This window comes from Marmota flaviventris, chromosome 1, assembly GCF_047511675.1.
Source record: "Marmota flaviventris isolate mMarFla1 chromosome 1, mMarFla1.hap1, whole genome shotgun sequence".
Classification (NCBI taxonomy): Eukaryota; Metazoa; Chordata; class Mammalia; order Rodentia; family Sciuridae; genus Marmota; species Marmota flaviventris.
This window is the reverse complement of record NC_092498.1, coordinates 76,707,897-76,724,794: the sequence shown is the minus strand read 5'-3', so window position 1 is coordinate 76,724,794 and position 16,898 is coordinate 76,707,897. Positions and strand designations below refer to the sequence as shown.

The window sequence follows — 16,898 nt, the reverse complement described above, 5'->3', positions numbered from 1 at the left end:
TTAGTTATCTATTCCTGCTGTAACAAATTACCACAAACTCAATGGCTTAAAGCAACACAAACATAATACAGTGCTGAATATCAGAAGTCTGAAAATGGGTTGGCAAGGCTGCACCCATCTGGAAAGTCTAGGAGAAAAAATTTGTTTCTTTACATTTTCCAGCTTCTAGAGGTTGCTGGCTTTCTTTGCTCATGGCTCTGTATCACCTAGACCCCTTCTTTAACTCTGATGTCCTTTATATAAGACCTCTTCTGATTTTGTAGGGCCCACCTGGATAATCTAGAGTGTGTTCATCTTCTCAATATCCTTTATCTTAATCAAATCTGTAATGTCCCTGTAGCAATTTAAGGTAATATATTCATAGGTTTTGGAGACTAGGATATGTGCTCCTCAAGGCAGCTATTATTCTGCCTACGATAGATGTCTAGAACAAAAACTATTCCAAGAACTATAATATTTTCATTTCTCAGGGTTCTTTCTGAATCTTATATTAGCTGTTGATGGGTGATTAATAATTATGAATTAGCAAATAATTACTCTTCAATTATTACTAATTTATTCAATCAGCAATTCATTCAGTAATTGTTAAGTTCTTGTTGCATTTCAGGATCTGAGCACACAACCTAACTCAAAAAAGCAAAGCAAGGTCCTGCTCTTGTGGTATACCTTTCCAGGACCTAATTCAATAATGTTCTGGCATTCCAAACACTCCACTATATTTTCAAGGTAAACACCATCAAGGACGGTACTAAATAAGGGAAAGATATGCTTCAGGACTGGGATTCCTCAACTCTGGAAGCACTTCTGTATAAGAGTTTGAAGGCCGCTCTGCCATTAGCTGCGCATCTTACAGAATCTCGTAAACATTCTGTTTCTCCTTTTGGAAAAGAAAAACAGCAATCCCAGGCTTCTTCTCCTGGAAGTTAAATGAGATATGTGGTCAAGTGATCAGCAATTAGCATTGGTGCTTTGACTCTCTAGTTCCAGAAAAGTGCTTGCTCCTTAAGGTCACCTGAGGATCTTTAAAAACATTCCAAAACCCATGCCACACGGGAGACCAATTAAATCCCAGTAGTTGAGGGTGAAACACAGGCTGCAGGATGCTCTTCACAGGTGTTGAGGTTTAATAACATTTGCCAGTCGCAACATTTTATATATACATAATATTTGGTAGCAGGGATTGAACCCAGGGGTGCTTAACCACTGAGTCACATTCCCAGGCAATTTTAGTTTTTATTTGATAGGGCCTAGGTAAATTGCTGTGGCTGGCCCTGAACTTGAGTTTCTCCTGCCTCAGCCTCCGGAATGGCTGGGATTACAAACCTGCTTCACGGCCCTTGCCTTGCCTTCCTCATAACTCAAGAGTTCTGACTGACCTCTGTTGCGTGTGCAACGTGAAGTGGCCCTTAAGTATGTAAGGACAAACACCTGCTCCACGCTGGGCCTGCCCCGGGAAAACCTAAAAGCCGGGAAGCCAGCCCTCCCGGAGGCGCTGGGCCGGGTGCAGAGGCCAGGGAAAACAGGCTCAGCTGCAGCTGCGGCTCATCCCCTTAGGCCAGCCGTAGCGGGGTCCGGAGGCTCGCAGAGCACTTTATTTGTCTGCAGCCCACGCCGTGATCCCGGCTGAGAACAGGAGCAACCACAGGCCGCTGAGGGTCGGGTCTCGCGGCGCCACCCGACGCAGTCATGGAGCAGGGACAGCGCAGCGGCTCCAGGCCCGCAGAGCCCGGGCCTTGCCTGAGCAGCCGGTGCAGCGCGGACCAGGCGGCCTCGGTCTCCTTGCTGAGTGCTGCTGGGGCTGAGCCCGGGAGCAGCACGCTCGCCGTGGCCGCCGTGTTGCCGGCGGGGGGGTGCGGAGAGAGAATGGGCGTCCCCACCCCGAAGCAGTTCTGCCCAGTCCTGGAGAGGCCGCTCATCAGCTACACCCTGCAGGCCATGGAGAGGTAAAGCGGCGCCGGGCGTGCCTCCGCGGAGTCCCAGGCCGGCCTCCGTGCCGTGCCCTGCCCTGCCCTGCCCTGCCCTGCCCCGCCGCTCCACTGCGCCGGTGCTTTCCCCTCTAGGGACTAATGGGCCGGATCGCTGGGCTCGGTCTCTGAAGCTGGAGCTCTGTTCCCGCCAGCGCCTCAGGGACGGGCAGCTCTAGCCTTTTAGCAGATGGACACGGAAGCTAAAACTGCCCTCAGAGGGCCTTACGTGTTCAGATAACGTGGCGGGAGGTGAAGTCCAGCACGTGAAGCTGGATTCACTGACGCATGGGCTGGGGCTCAGGGACACTGGGTCCTACCTGTGGCCCCTGTGGGGCCCAAAGAGAAGCAATTCTGGGAGACGTTTCGCGTTCACCGTCTCTGCGCATGCGTGCACTGAGGTTTAGTCGAAGCACTTCCAGTTTTCTGCGCGTTTTTTTCCTTCACTCGCAAACGTTTGCAGAACACCTTCTGTGTAAGATAGAAAACGGTGTGCTGAGGGTGGAGAGGGGTTGGACCAAACGTTTTAGTAGTGGAAATGGGATTAAGAGTAGAATTGAAGTCAGTAGTCGCTTTATCCTTTTAGAAAAGGGACTGAAGGGAGCTAGTTCAAGAAATGGAGGAGAGAGAGGGGAATGGTGGAAGGCTGTCCTAAGGCAGTAATAGCGAGGAGGTGAAAAAGGGGTACCATATTTTTGCTTTTAGCACCAAGTAATGTGATAGATGGGGAGAGGCTGAAGGAGTGGGAAGTAGCGGGATTACAAAGAACCATGTAGTTTTGCAAGGCGTTCAAACATCTTTTTGAAGCCAGTGGGGTAGTTAAGTTAAACCTTGGATTGAAGTGAACCATTTGTATTTCAAGCAAGGTGACCTTCTCCTGCATAAACAGCCTTTTCAGGAGGCTATTGTCCTTGGCTTGTTATCCAGAAAGGGACCCCCCCCCCACACACACACACAACTCAGAAGCCAAAGGGCCAAAATTGTTGCTTTTAAGTTTATTTTACTTTCTGAATATTGGCATTTGGAATCGGAAAGTGTAAGGAGCCATTATACCTTTGATGAACATAATCAGACAAGTGGTCACATCTGAAACTCATACAGACTTTGAAACTGTTCCAGTTTCTACCTCAGTCTGTTTCCCTGAAACACCCTAAAGTCGCAGACCTACAATGTTCTAGTGCCTTAGAGATTGTAACAATTTAGGTCATATATGCAGGCAATACTATGGGACATAATGGATCTTGGCCAGCATGATCGTTGTCTACTTGGTAATTAGACAGGGGATTGTAGTCATTTATACATTTAACAGTCCTTCCCTTGGAAAAAACCCTAAATTTGCATTTTTGTATCTTCTGAGGTAGCTGGAGATAGGTGGACCCTAAAAATTATAGTGTTTGGCAAAGTCTTGTTTATGGAAAATAAGGCAAAAGAACACTTGTTTTCCATTTTCCCTAAGTGATAACAGCAGTCAAGAAGTCTTAATAGTCTATTAAGGGAATTGAAGTATAAATTATAAAAGGTTATGACTTAAAGAGACTTTGATTTTTTTTTTTTCTTTTCATTTTACTAACAAGGAACTGAGATCAGAGGTATTAGTCCCTTATGTAACTGTTGCGATTTTTTTTTTTTTGTATGTGTGTATGTGTGCTTTATTGCTTTGTGATTTGAGTTTCTGCAAGGAGATGTTGTTCCAAGAAATCATGTGACAGTGGTATTATTAGCAGGGAAGTGTACTGCTTGAATCTGGAGTAACACTTTATTTTGTTCCTCACAATCTTCAACTGAAGTCCACCCCCCCCACCACCAAAAAAAAAATCCTAAGTTGGGGCTGGTTGAAATTCCAAAGAAAGAAGCTCTAAACATCAAGAGTCATCAGTATAAAGCATTTTTTAGGGGGAGTTTATAGAGTACTGCAGCCTAACCTCAGGACACAGTGAAAGGGATATTCTACCAAGGTGTATCTTCATGAAACAGGGGATGTGGTTAATGAGAGTTTAAGGAACTTCAGCTCAGGTTTGACACCATTTTCTTTTTGCTTCTCTGGGAAATAAACATCTTTATCAGTGTCTGTGAATGCTCAAGGCCCTGGCATGGGCTGAAACCTGCTGGGAAAATCCTGCAGCTGACTGGGTCACAGACTGGCAAGGTACTCTGATTTTTTTTTTTTTTTTTTCCAGTTGAGGGAAGGGGAAAAAAACAAAAGGTGGAGGAAAGGGAAACTACTGGAGGATCCTACTGAAGTAAAAATCCCTCCCAGTAATCTAATTTCTGGTTTCAAATACCTAAGGAATTTTGCCTGGAATAACCAAAAAATGAACAAGAACGATAGGCCATTTTTATAAGTTCTGTGTCGAAGGAACCGCTGAGCTAGAGCCAGTCCATGATAGGCCATTTTTGTCCCTGCTTATTCAGAGTTGTGGAATGGGAATTGCTCTGAAGGTAGATGGGAACAAGATCTGGCCAGGCTTTTCCCATAACTCCTGAGGTTTCTTGAGCTGTCTAATGTGGAGGACCTGCTTAAGACCACTTGTTCATTAATGTGATTCATGCTCAACAGAAAACATTATTGTAATTGGTCTTCCCATATAAATCTGAGACTGAGGTGCTGTCCAGATCTACAAAAATGCATTCAGATCTATTGTCAGTAATTCCCTTCCCATGACTCTGAATAAGCATGGCCAAAAATGGCCTCTTTCTTGATCTTTTAGTTGTCATCTTGCCCATTTTTTTTGGCTATTCCAGACTAACCAACCCTCCTAGATGTCATTTTTTAAAATTTATTACTGGTAATAGTAATATATGTCATCATATATTAATATATTGACTTTCCAACCCACATTTCTGTCTTCAGTTACAGTGATTAGTGCCTCTGTTACAACTCTAGGTATGTTGGTAAAAATTTTGTAGATCATTTGTTGACAATGGAAACTCAGTCTTGCAATTTGAGATTTGGTTGCTTATTGCTTAGAAAATCAGTGGAGGTTCATGTTATTGTTTAATACACCAAGGTGATTTTTTTTCCCCCAACATATCAACTTGAATGTATTTTCTCACTTTTTTCCTTCAATTTTTGTTTTCTTGTGTGCTTTAAACACCCGTTCTGTTCTACAATCTTTTTTTTTTTTTTAACTGGGGATTGAACCCCAGGGTGTTTCTCCACTGAGTTACACCCCCAGCCCTCCTGACTGCTTTTTAAAATTTTGAGACCAGGTCTCATTAAGTTTCCAGGAGGCTGACCTTGAATTTGTAATCCTTCTGTCACACCCTCCTGAGTCTATCCTACTACAATTCTGTAAAACACTGAAAATGCTGTTGAATCGGACTAGAATGAGACATGAATGTTAGTCCAAATGAGCAATATTTATCATGTGAATTAAACTAAGGTAATTGGAGTGGAGTGGGAAGACAGGAAAAAATATTTAAGAAATAGAATTGATTAGTGTTAGTGATTAATTGGATTAGGGATTCCAAGAGAAAGGTGTAATAGGATGCGTGTAGTGAGTGATCACATGGATGAATTTGACTTACCTTTTTTTTTTTTGTCTTAAGGCTTTATTAAGGGGGTCAAGTTTGAGTCAAGGAAAGGAACAGGGCTACTATAATCTGTATAAGTCACATGATGAAGTTTGTATTGCCTTCCCACAGGCCCCCATAGGACTTGTTCGAAACAAGACCAAGACAAGTAGGCTGAAGCTTGATAACTGGAAGTCTTCACAGGCATAGCAAGGAGACTTTGACATTGCGAAGGCAATCAAGAACAGGCTGTTAACACCAATTCAGTTTTTTTTTGCTAAAACATCAGAGTAGGTATGGGTAGTTGGGAACCCATAGACAATGGCCACAGCGCAGTTCAGAAGCCACATTTTCACCCAGGCTGTCCTGATGGTGAGTAGCAGCTGCCACTGTCCCTTTGAGGTTGAATTTATGCAGCCTGGATTAGAGCACTTGAGAAGTGTTTATAGGGTTTGATTCCCCCCCCATCCCCCATCTTTTAAAGAAAGCATTTGTTTAAAGGTCCTGTTTTCAACTGATCTTATTAAACTGTCAGAGCAGTATACTGCTTGTAAGTAATAACTATTGTTACAAGAGAAAATAAATTCTGAGATATTAAATTTCTTAAAATGTCTGTAGGTGTTATGGAGCTTGGGGCTAGATTTATATTTGCCTATGGAATGTGCTAGGAAGGAAATAATCAAGAGAACTTGATAGAATTGGGCTGCTGGGGGTTTGGTGTGGACTTGCCTTCAGCTAAGAGGTAGACTAGATGCCTTTATTCAGCAAATATTTGTTCTGTAGGCACTGTGTGAGGTACTTAAGGTTTTTTTTCAGTCCTGTGATTTTTTTTTTTTACATTATTAAAAGCCTTTTACAGTATTAAAATTTAATTCTATAATAGAAAAGAATGCGAATAAATCCTTTGAAATACAAACAGTGCTTATTACAGTTTGTAAGTATTGGAAATATCCTTGGCTATTGAACAAAATAACATAATAGACCTGTTCTTTCTCAAGTGGTCCAAGATGGTGTTATCTAAACTTTTGTGGAACTTTTCCCCTGGTTATGTGCTATGCATTTTAACTTTTCTAATATCTCTTTCATTTACCCAATGATGTTGATTTCATGACACACTAATGGGACTCGAAATCTAGTTTGAAGAACACTGGCTTAAAACATTTAATTAGAGCTTTATATGTTGTTTGAAATTGTCTAAGGCCACAAGTATATCTCTGTAATTATTTATATCTATTTTGCTCTCTTTGGAACATAGAGAATTATTTTATAGCTATTTCAAGGAAATTTTAGTAAAATTTAATCCCATTAATTCACTGAAAACATATTTGAAAACTTTGTCCTGTGCTGTTCCTTCATTTATTTTTCTTTTTTTTTGGTGGTATAGGGATTGAACCCAGGGCCTTGTGCATGCCAGGCAAGTGCTCTACCACCTGAGCTATATCCCTAGCCCCATTTTCTTTTAATTATTAAAAAAAAATTGTTTTTGGGTACTAGGGATTGAACCCAGGGACACTTAACCATTGAGCTGCATCTCCAGACCTTTTTATATTTGAGACAGGGTCTCTATAAGTTGCTTAGGGCCTTAGTAAGTTGCTGAAGCTGGCTTTGAACTTTCAATCCTCCTGAGTGCCTGGAATTTCAGCTGTGTACCACTGTGTCAGGCTGCCTTTTAAAAATGATCTACATGATCTCTTTAAAAGTTGCTGTAAGGATTTTTTTCTCCTCATGGAATATGCTGTGAAAAGTAACAAAGGTGAATAGAGTAGGATAAATCTCTATTTCTCGCTTTATAGGGCAATCCTGCCGCTAATTTAATTGAACATGTATTATGACTCCTTTTAAAAAGAAGGCAATGTGGTGTCACATTAAATAATTGACACATATTATTAGATTGCTTTTTATAACTTCTTAGAACTTAGTTTTTTTTTAAATCCCTAATCAAACATTCTGTTAATTTATTTAGCAGACATTTGACATGTGATCTTTGACATGGGAAATGCTGTCAGTCTTTGTTCATTATTGTATCACCAGAGTTTAGCATAGTACCTGCCAAGTGCTGTATGTTTACTTGATGTTCATTGAATGACTCAATATGTGGTTGAAGGGATGACTACTTTGGCTTGAGTTCTTAGAAATTATATGAAATTTGACTTTTTGGCTAGAAAAGCAGCAATGTCATATGGTTCAACCCTAGTACCATAAATGAAGTGCTAGAGGCAAAATGATCCAGAATGATGTTTTCTCTTTATTGTTATGCCTTCCCTCAGTGTTATCTCACTTCTAGAGGTTAAAGGTAAGCACTCCAAAATCAGATTGGGACTATAGCCTCTTGGTCCCTTTGTTTTTTAGCTGTGTAATCATGGTTAGGTCATTGCCTCTGTGGTCTCACCTATAAAATTGAGATAACAGTGACTGGCCTCATAGGGCTGATGTGGATGAAAAGTGAATATTGCATTCAGAATGCTCTACACAGCCCATGGCATTTAGCAAACATTCCATACTTCTTAGCTGTTGTTTTTATGATTAGTATTACTGAAAGCCAAATATGTGCCAGTCGGGGGTGTAGTCTTTGCTTTCTGTGAGTTGGCAGCTTCGCAAGGGTGATAGAAAATTATTACTAGGATGTGGTATGATATATAATAAGACTGGAGATGAAGCCTAGTGGAGAGGAGGAGTCTGTGCCCTGCTGGGTGTCACAGAAAACTTCCTTGGTGGGGACTATGTCTGAATTGAGCTAAGAGCAAGTAGGACTTGGGAGTAGGTGGGACTGGGGAGAAATGAAGGTGAGAGCATTGTTGAGAGGCAAAGAAAGCAGATCAAGCAGAGACCTGTGGGTAAGAGAATGCACTGTCCTTTCTTCAGGGAGCATCTGGGTGTGAGAGTAAGAGCAGGATGGGAGAGAGGAAGTCTGTGTGGCAAGTTGTCTGAGGTCAGGTCTCCAAGGGCCTTGCTCCAGTAGGGCTTGGCCTCAGAATTCACACTTGAGAAATATCATTCAGAAGTGGCAAGAATGGCTCATGTTGGGATGAGATGAGAAGGAGATTGCTAAGAGGCTGCATTCATTAAATTATAGGGGAGATGAAATTATGGGAGAATGATGGGTCACAGCTACAGCAGTCAAGCCAAAACCTTAGGAAACTCCACATTGAGGAGGGACTGACTTTATGAACAGTATAAATTCTAGGGTGTAAAGTAGAGCAAGTTCTAGAGTGGGGAATGGACTCCAAAGAAAAACTAAAGTATAACCATTATATTACAGTCTTCTTCATTGCCTGTAAGAACTATAGGCTGGGAGTAGGGGTATGACTTAGTGGTAGAATACATAACATACCCAAGACACTTGGTTCCATCCCTAGCAGAGGGGAAAAAATATCTATATATAGTTAGATCTTTGGCATCCTGTGTTATTGCATCGGTTTAATTTGTGATTAGAATCTCCTTTTGGTGTTTGCCAACATGGGTATTCCTGATTCTGTAGGAGCCATAGGAACTGGAAATTGGTCAAGTTCAACATCTAGAAACATTGAAAACAATGAACAAAACTGCCTTTCATGAGGAATCTGTTTTTATGCTTTTTGTTTGTTTTTGGTAATTTCTCAGAGTAGTGAGAAGCACTTTTTTTTTTTCCATAATCATTAAGCCTGAGGGTGTGTAATGTTATTCTGCTCCTGGTCATTTTTTTATTCCACAATTGTTGAGTGCCTACTAGGAATTAGATATGACAATGGACAAAACGGATATTGTCTCTGCTATTATGGAGCCTATGTTCCAAAAGCTGAAAGAAAATGTAATATATTGGCTTGATGAAAAATCGTAAAAATGTTTTTCTACTTCAAGTCCTTTTTAGAATAAAATGGTAATATAGAAAAATGTATTTATATATTCATACCATCCTGATTTGCTTCCCATATTATGAAAGTACTGACGTTATTATGAAGATTACATGAGTTAAATCATGAAAAATGCTTAAGACATAGTAAGTACTTAATTTTTGTTTATTATTTTGTATTATAGGACTTGATTTATTTTAAAGTCTTAACTGTTCTAGCATGAATATCTGATTTCTCATGCTAATAATTACATTAAAAAATTTTAAATGTCCTTTATTCAGAGTTGATGACATGGGTCAGAAGCAGCTGTTCTGCTTTGGGCCTGTTGGCTATGGAACATTAAGTCTACAATGACGCTTGCTTTCCTTAGCACTAGTGTCCAAGAGAAGTCTGACAGACTTTTTAAACTTGGTAACCAATCGTAGTATGAATTATTTTCAGTCCAGTAAGTCAGTAGGTCTTTCTTTAGGAAATGATCTTACAATAGAAAACTAATTTTACATTTGTTAACTTGGAACAATTCATTTAACTTCACTGAATTGTGAGATTTTTCACCTAATCCACATTTATACAAAATCATTAGTTTTTCCCCAATTAAAGTACATTCTTTATCTTGATGTAGCCATGTTTTGTTCAGTGAGTTTTCCAGCTTTAATACTTCAATAGTCAGTTGCCAACTCAGTGGACTTCTTGAAAGGGACGGTCAATTTCTGGAATTCCAAAGTGCTTCAAGTTGTTCTTATCCCATTGAGGGGGGGGAAACATTATGACAAACGGAAATTTAAAAGCACAATCCTATTTACTGTTCCCCAGGTAACTTATTGATACTCTAATTATTATATATATTTTTTTCAATACCAGCCATTGAACTCACTTAACCACTGTGCCACATCCTCAGGCCTTTTTTATTTTGTTTAGAAACAGGATCTCACCTTAGGGACTCACTAAATTGCTGAGGCTGGCTTTGAACTGAAGATCCTCCTGCCTCAACCTCCCAATCTACTGGGATTATAGGCATGTGCCACCACACCCGGCTCAAATTTAACTTAACTAAAAAATGTAACAGCTGATATGGCATATACTAGACTAAATATCTTCATACATGTGAAGCACTATCTATACCTATGGTATGAAACATTTACTGGTCCTTTTCCATCAGCCTTTTTACTGCCCCTAATAAAAATGCATGGAACTTACTTGGTTATTAGTTTTTAGTCTCCCTATGTAAATACAATGATATTTATTATTGCAGCAGTTCAGTTTTCTATTAGCCGTAGGGGTCTAAGAATCGATACATATGACATGTCTAAATACTTCTCTTTTAGAGCATGTTGGATAAAGGACATTATTGTGGTGGTAACTGGAGAGAACATGGAAGCAATGGAAAATATCATTAAGAAGTATAAGCATAAACGCATCTCACTAGTTGAAGCCGGAGTGACTCGCCACAGGTCGATTTTCAATGGACTAAAAGCATTGGCAGACAATCAGCCCAACTCCAGACTTTCTAAGCCAGAGGTTGTGATTATCCATGATGCCGTGAGACCATTTTTTGAGGAAGATATCCTCCTCAAAGTTGTCACAGCTGCTAAGGAACATGGGGTAAGTATTTTCCACTCCTGAGAGTAGATAAAAGGGCAAACACTACAGTGTTACTTTGCTGAATTTTGATAGGAATGCATTTAAATGTCATTAAAGTGGGCTTGATGACATAATGATGTTATGGTAATTTGTTTTAGGAACTTCGTAGTGTTGAAGATTGTAAGACTGTTCTGGAACACTTTTTGCTATCATTTATCATAATGTAATATGAGCTGTTTGGATGAGAATGCAATAATGATGTCAGTAGACTATAGGTTTAAATGGAACTTTGGAATTAAATAAGCATTTGTGTTAAATGTTAAAGAAGTCTCAAAAGTACAGGATACAGATATTTAACAAATACGTGGCTCATGGAGTTCAGTTTTGTGTTTGAATTTTCAAAATCGGTGTATTTTCTAGTACAAATCACCATACAAGATTTTGGTACCCCTTTAAGATGAATAATTTTGAGATGTCAGGACTGTTTCTCTATTATACCAAAATAAACACAGGATAACAAAACACCTATTGTAATCCCTAGAACATACTGTATTTCCCCTATTCCTAGGTAAAATTCTATTAATATAATAATAATGAAAAATTGCGGTCTAAATTTAGGACTGTGGAAAAAATTTATTGCACAGAGGAAGTATAGTACAGTAGAACTAGGTTGTCAAGTTGGATAGACTCAAGGCCGAAATTTCTAGGTTTTCTGATTATTAATGATCTAGTGTCCTTAACTCTAAACCTCTTAGACCACATTTTCCCTACTTGTAAAAATAAACAGCATTAAATTAAGGTTGTTTTCTGGTTGGAAATACTTTTGGTTGTGTCTGAAAAGGCAAAGTTTTATCTTGCTCCAGTAATATGCCAGGGATATCATTGTTTTACATGTGATTAAATAAAGCATATAAAATGTATCAGTTATTTAGTTCAACATTTGTGGGAATTCTTATTAGACCATGTAATTTTCTGTTTTTGAATCAGAACATAATTTAAGATAGTCACATTATCACCTTAAATGAAACCAACAAATTATGCTTTATGAAGTCTGTAAAACTTTCTCATTAAAGGAACTAGTTCAAAACCCAAACTTGACAACTTATTTTTTTGATGCAATCTTCAGAAATATGGTCTCTTTTAGAGACATTGTTTTTTGTTGATACTAAAAGATAATTTTCAAAAAAAGTAATATCATGAATTTATGGCATACTGGGGATTGAACCCATGGGTGCTGTACCACTGAGCTGCATCCCCAGCTCTTTTTATTTTTGAGACAGGTTGGGCTTAATTCTGCAGACGGGCCTCTAACTTGTGATCCTCCGGCTGTAGCCTCCTGACTACTTGGTTTAAAGGTGTGCACCACTGTTTAGGCTTCCTTAATTTATCATAAGAAATCCAGACAAATATTACAACTGGTTCAAAAATGAATCCAGAGAAACACAAACTTCTGTGGCTTACAAAGAAATGTTGAAATGAATTCAAAAACAGATAAAACTGGGATCTCCATAGCTGAGTCTAGTGAACCTTCACTGGACAGAATTTATTTGCTTATTTGTAGGCAAGAAACATTTCAAATTGCTATTGGTTTTTTACTACTTTTTAAGAGTTGTGAAAGAGCTCAAAACTACAGTAAGCTAATCTGAAATAGTAAGCAACGTATTTTTTTCCCTGGAGCCACTTAGTAACCAGTTTTGTTTATTCAAAATTTCTTTACAACCTTTGGGGCAGTGTTCTCATAGCCTCAGTTAACTCTAGGCACTACATCCTGCCAACTTTAATACTGTTCTGACTTGTAATCATGTAATGCAATTGAGATTTCTACTGGTAGTTGAAGTTTTTACATTGGTGGGAAGTATTGGAATCTTTTAAACCTGTCAACAAATTATAGAAGTGTGATCTACATCATGTGCTACCATATTACATGAAAATTCTATTGACTTTGCTTAGAGTTGCTTCAGACTTTTTCCCCATGGCTGCCTTTGTTCTCTCACAAAATTTTATATAGACTCCTTAACCGATTTTTTTTTTCTTTTTTTGTAAGCTGTTTTCAAATTCTATCCAAAGGTTGTTTTTTTTTTTTTTTTAAATTTTCTTTTTTAGTTGTAGTTGGACACTTATTTATTATGTGGTACTGAGGATCGAACCCAGGGTCTTGCCCATGCGCGAGTGCTCTACCACTGAGCCACAACCCCAGCACTGCCCCCCGCCCCTTTAAAAAACAACAAAAAAACACCAAAAAAACCCAATTTATTTACCGTTGTGACTGTTGGGGTGGTAGTGGTGGTGCTTAGATATTTTTAATTTACATTTTGTTTTTTTTTAAAAAAAAAATGAAGATGTTTTACCCCAAGACTAAGTATAAGACTGACAGTCATTAAGATTGCCTACACACAAAATCTCAAAAGTGTTACCAGGACCTAGTTTGTCTTTTTATATATATTTCATTCTCAGGTTCCACAGAGAGGCAAAATGGCTTCCATAGGGCCAGTGATTAAATTCTTCTAGTTTTATTTCTCTGTTACTGTTGATTGTTTGGATATAAAATTCTGAGTATGTAGTTATATTTTCACCATTATTTTGAAAATAGATTATATCACTATTCCATGCATATATGCTGCTTTTGAGAAGTTTGCTAACTTAAAAATTGTATTCTTTTTAAAATCTTCTATTTATTTATGAATGTTTACATTTTATTTCTCATTGCTGTTGTTTCTATGATGTGTCTAGACATGGATTTTTTTTATTCTCTTGGCTTTGGATTTGTTGTCCTCTATAAACTTTGATTCATTTTTTTTATTCTACGAAATTATGATTCAGTTATGATTCAATGTTGATTCTGATTATCTGATTTCAATGTTGATTCTGTGCCCTACTTATCCCCATTTTTTTTTTTGGATGTTACATCCTAGGTAATTAACCATTAATCCATGTCTTCAATTAACCATTTCTGATACCCTATTTAAAATTTTTAAAAATACTAATAATTTTCAATTATTTGGAGCTCCTTTCTCAAATGGGATTAGTTTTTGTTTTGTTTTTTACTTTTTTTTTGGTCTTTTAATATTGAAACAACTTAAACATTATAACTAATTGCACTTCTTGGTAGTTCTCCAACTTTTTTCATTCCCATTCACTTTTGCTCATGATTTATTTCCTCCTTTGCTTTATAATTTGAATTGTAAGCTCATGTTTGGCAGGACTTTATCAGCAATAATCCTTTGGTCATGGAATAGGGTGTGTTTTTGAAGCATGGATTTATGTTCCTTCTGCCAAAAATTCCAAGCACTTTACCACCCTGGAACAACTTTACATTAATTCTTGGCTTCAGGTTTTGTAGATCCTTTGGTAATGTTAAATCAAACTGTACCCACATGAAGCCAAACTGACTGTATGACTTCTCAGAGATTGTCCTTGCTTCCTAAATCCAGAGGCAAGGTAGAAAATATTGTTTGCTGTTTACCTTTTGAATGAAGGTACTGTCCCTCATGGGTCTTTGTGTGGGGCCCACAGTTCTAGCTAATAGCATAGGTTTAAGATAATACTCTTTACTCTTCATCTGTGTTTTAACCAAAGCCTCTGGTTAACACAAGTATCGCTGCCATCTTATTTCCTTTGCTTCTATTATGATGTTTATCACTCCCAGAATGTTTTTGAGTTAAGTCATACTTTAAAAAGTTGTTTGTCAAGGTCTTCCCTACATTTCTTGATCCTTTTTATTGTAAGAGCTTTTCAAGATATTTGGTCCTTGTTTCTTTGAACAGATAAAAAGGCTTCTACTTTTGGCAAAGGATGAAGTAATTGTATAGTTCTGCATAATTATGTAAAGAGAGAAATGGCAACAAGGATTTCATATAAGGAAAATGTTAAAGTTGAAAACCTCCAGAAGGTGGGTGAGAATAGTAGCATAAATTGAACATAAGGCAGTATCAACCAAGCAATCTCCTAAAGACTTGCTCCTGGAGCAAGGCACTTGCTTACTTGTGCATCTTCTTTCTCTGTTTTCACACCTCTTTGCATAAATTGTCATCTTAATTGAACTTCTTACAGAAATAGGTCATACTTACTGTAACTACTTCCACACTCCCAATTTATTCCCCAATACATAGCCATCTGGTTTGTTTCTTCTTTGACTGTTCTCACCAAAATGTCTTGTGGCTTTATGATTTACAAATTGAATGTGCATTTTCAGACTGTGTGCAATAAAGAATTTGACTTGCCTTTGAAACAGGTTCCTATGAGGGGAAAAATGGAAATACTTTAAAAAAAATACTTCTTTATTTGTAGACAGACACACATCTTTGTGTGGTGCTGAGGATCGAACTCGGTGCCTCACATGTATGAGGCAAGTGCTCTACCATTGAGCTATAGCCCCAGACCCAGAAAAATAGAAATACTTTGAATTTCTCAAATAATAGGAATTTTTGGTATTCCTGAGCCCTTGGATTACATATGGGATTATGTTAATGACATGACATGACTCTGGATGTTAACTGGTCATTGGAAAGACCAACAATGTGATAAGAAGGCCGAGTCTTTGAACTTGACCAACATCTGGGAAGAGAAAGGAGGGTGAAAATTGACTTGAATTGCATGGCCAGTGATTCATTTAATCATACCTACATAAAGAAACTCAAATAAAAACTCCACTCCAACATTGAGAACTTAATACATTGATGTGCTGGGACTGGTGCACCCTGACTTCAGGGACAGAGGGCATGTAAACTTTTCATTGAGGACTCTCGCATATCATATCCTATGTGTCTTCATTTGTGGATTGGTTGATTTGTATCTCTTGTAATAAAACTCGGCATATCTTTTATTTTCTGAGTTCTGTGTGTTGGCTTATCAAACTTGAGAAGGGTTGAGTTCCTTCTGTGCCTAATTTCTTCAGTATTTTTAAACATGAATGGGTAATGAGTTTTGTTGAATGCTTTTTCTGCATCTGTTGATTATCATATGATTTTTGTCCTTGATGCTATTTATGTGATGATTACATTTATTGATTTGTGTATGTTGAACCAATCTTACATCTTTGGGATAGAACCAACCAGATCATGATATGCAATCTTAACATATTTTTGAATGAAGAGTGCTAGCATTTTTTAAAGGAGCTTTGCAACTATGCTCATAGTGTTATTGGTCTATGTTTTTTTGCCTTGATGTGTTCTAATCTGGTTTTGGTGTCAGGGTGATACTCAATTCATAGAAGGAATTAAGGAGTGTTTCCTTCCTTTTTATTTCATGGGATAACTTGAGGAAGCTTGGCATTAATTCTTCTTTCAAGATCTGGTAGAATTTATTTATTTATTTATTTTTTCTTTAATTGGTTGTTCAAAACATTACAAAGCTCATGACATATCATATTTCATACATTTGATTCAAGTGGGTTATGAACTCCCATTTTTATCCCAAATACAAATTGCAGAATCACATCGGTTACACATCCACATTTTTACATAATGCCATATTAGTGACTGTTGTATTCTTTGCTACCTTTCCTATCCCCTACTATCCCCCCTCCCCTCCCCTCCCATCTTCCCTCTCTACCTCATCTGCTGTTGTTCAATTCTCTCCCTTGTTTTCCCCCCACCCCCCTTTCCCCTCACAACCTCTTATATGTAATTTTGTGTAACAATGAGGGTCTCCTTCCATTTCCATACAATTTCCCTTCTCTCTCCCTTTCCCTCCCACCTCATGTCTCTGTTTAATGTTAGTCTTTTCCTCATGCTCTTCTCCCTGCTCTGTTCTTAGTTGCTCTCCTTAAATCAAAGAAGACATTTGGCATTTGTTTTTTAAGGATTGTCTAGCTTCACTTAGCATAATCTGCTCTAATGCCATCCATTTCCCTGCAAATTCCATGATTTTGTCATTTTCTAGTGCTGCGTAATACTCCATTGTGTATAAATGCCACATTTTTTTTTATCCATTCATCTATTGAAGGGCATCTAGGTTGGTTCCACAGTCTAGCTATTGTGAATTGTGCTGCTATGATCATTGATGTGGCAGT

At 38.4% G+C, this 16,898-nt stretch overlaps 1 protein-coding gene across 3 annotated transcripts in view; it reads left to right on the top strand.

Annotated features, from left to right (window-relative positions):
- The first annotated feature begins 1,520 nt into the window (after positions 1-1,520).
- Crppa (CDP-L-ribitol pyrophosphorylase A) overlaps positions 1,521-16,898 on the top strand; it is a 312,498-nt gene continuing 297,120 nt past the window's right edge. For all 3 annotated transcript variants that reach the window (XM_071608033.1, XM_071608031.1, XM_027932651.2), the window contains exons 1-2: positions 1,521-1,943; positions 10,633-10,909. In XM_071608033.1, the coding sequence (XP_071464134.1) occupies positions 1,687-1,943; positions 10,633-10,909 (534 nt within the window). In that variant the 5' untranslated portion in view covers positions 1,521-1,686. The remainder of the gene's footprint in view (positions 1,944-10,632; positions 10,910-16,898) is intronic.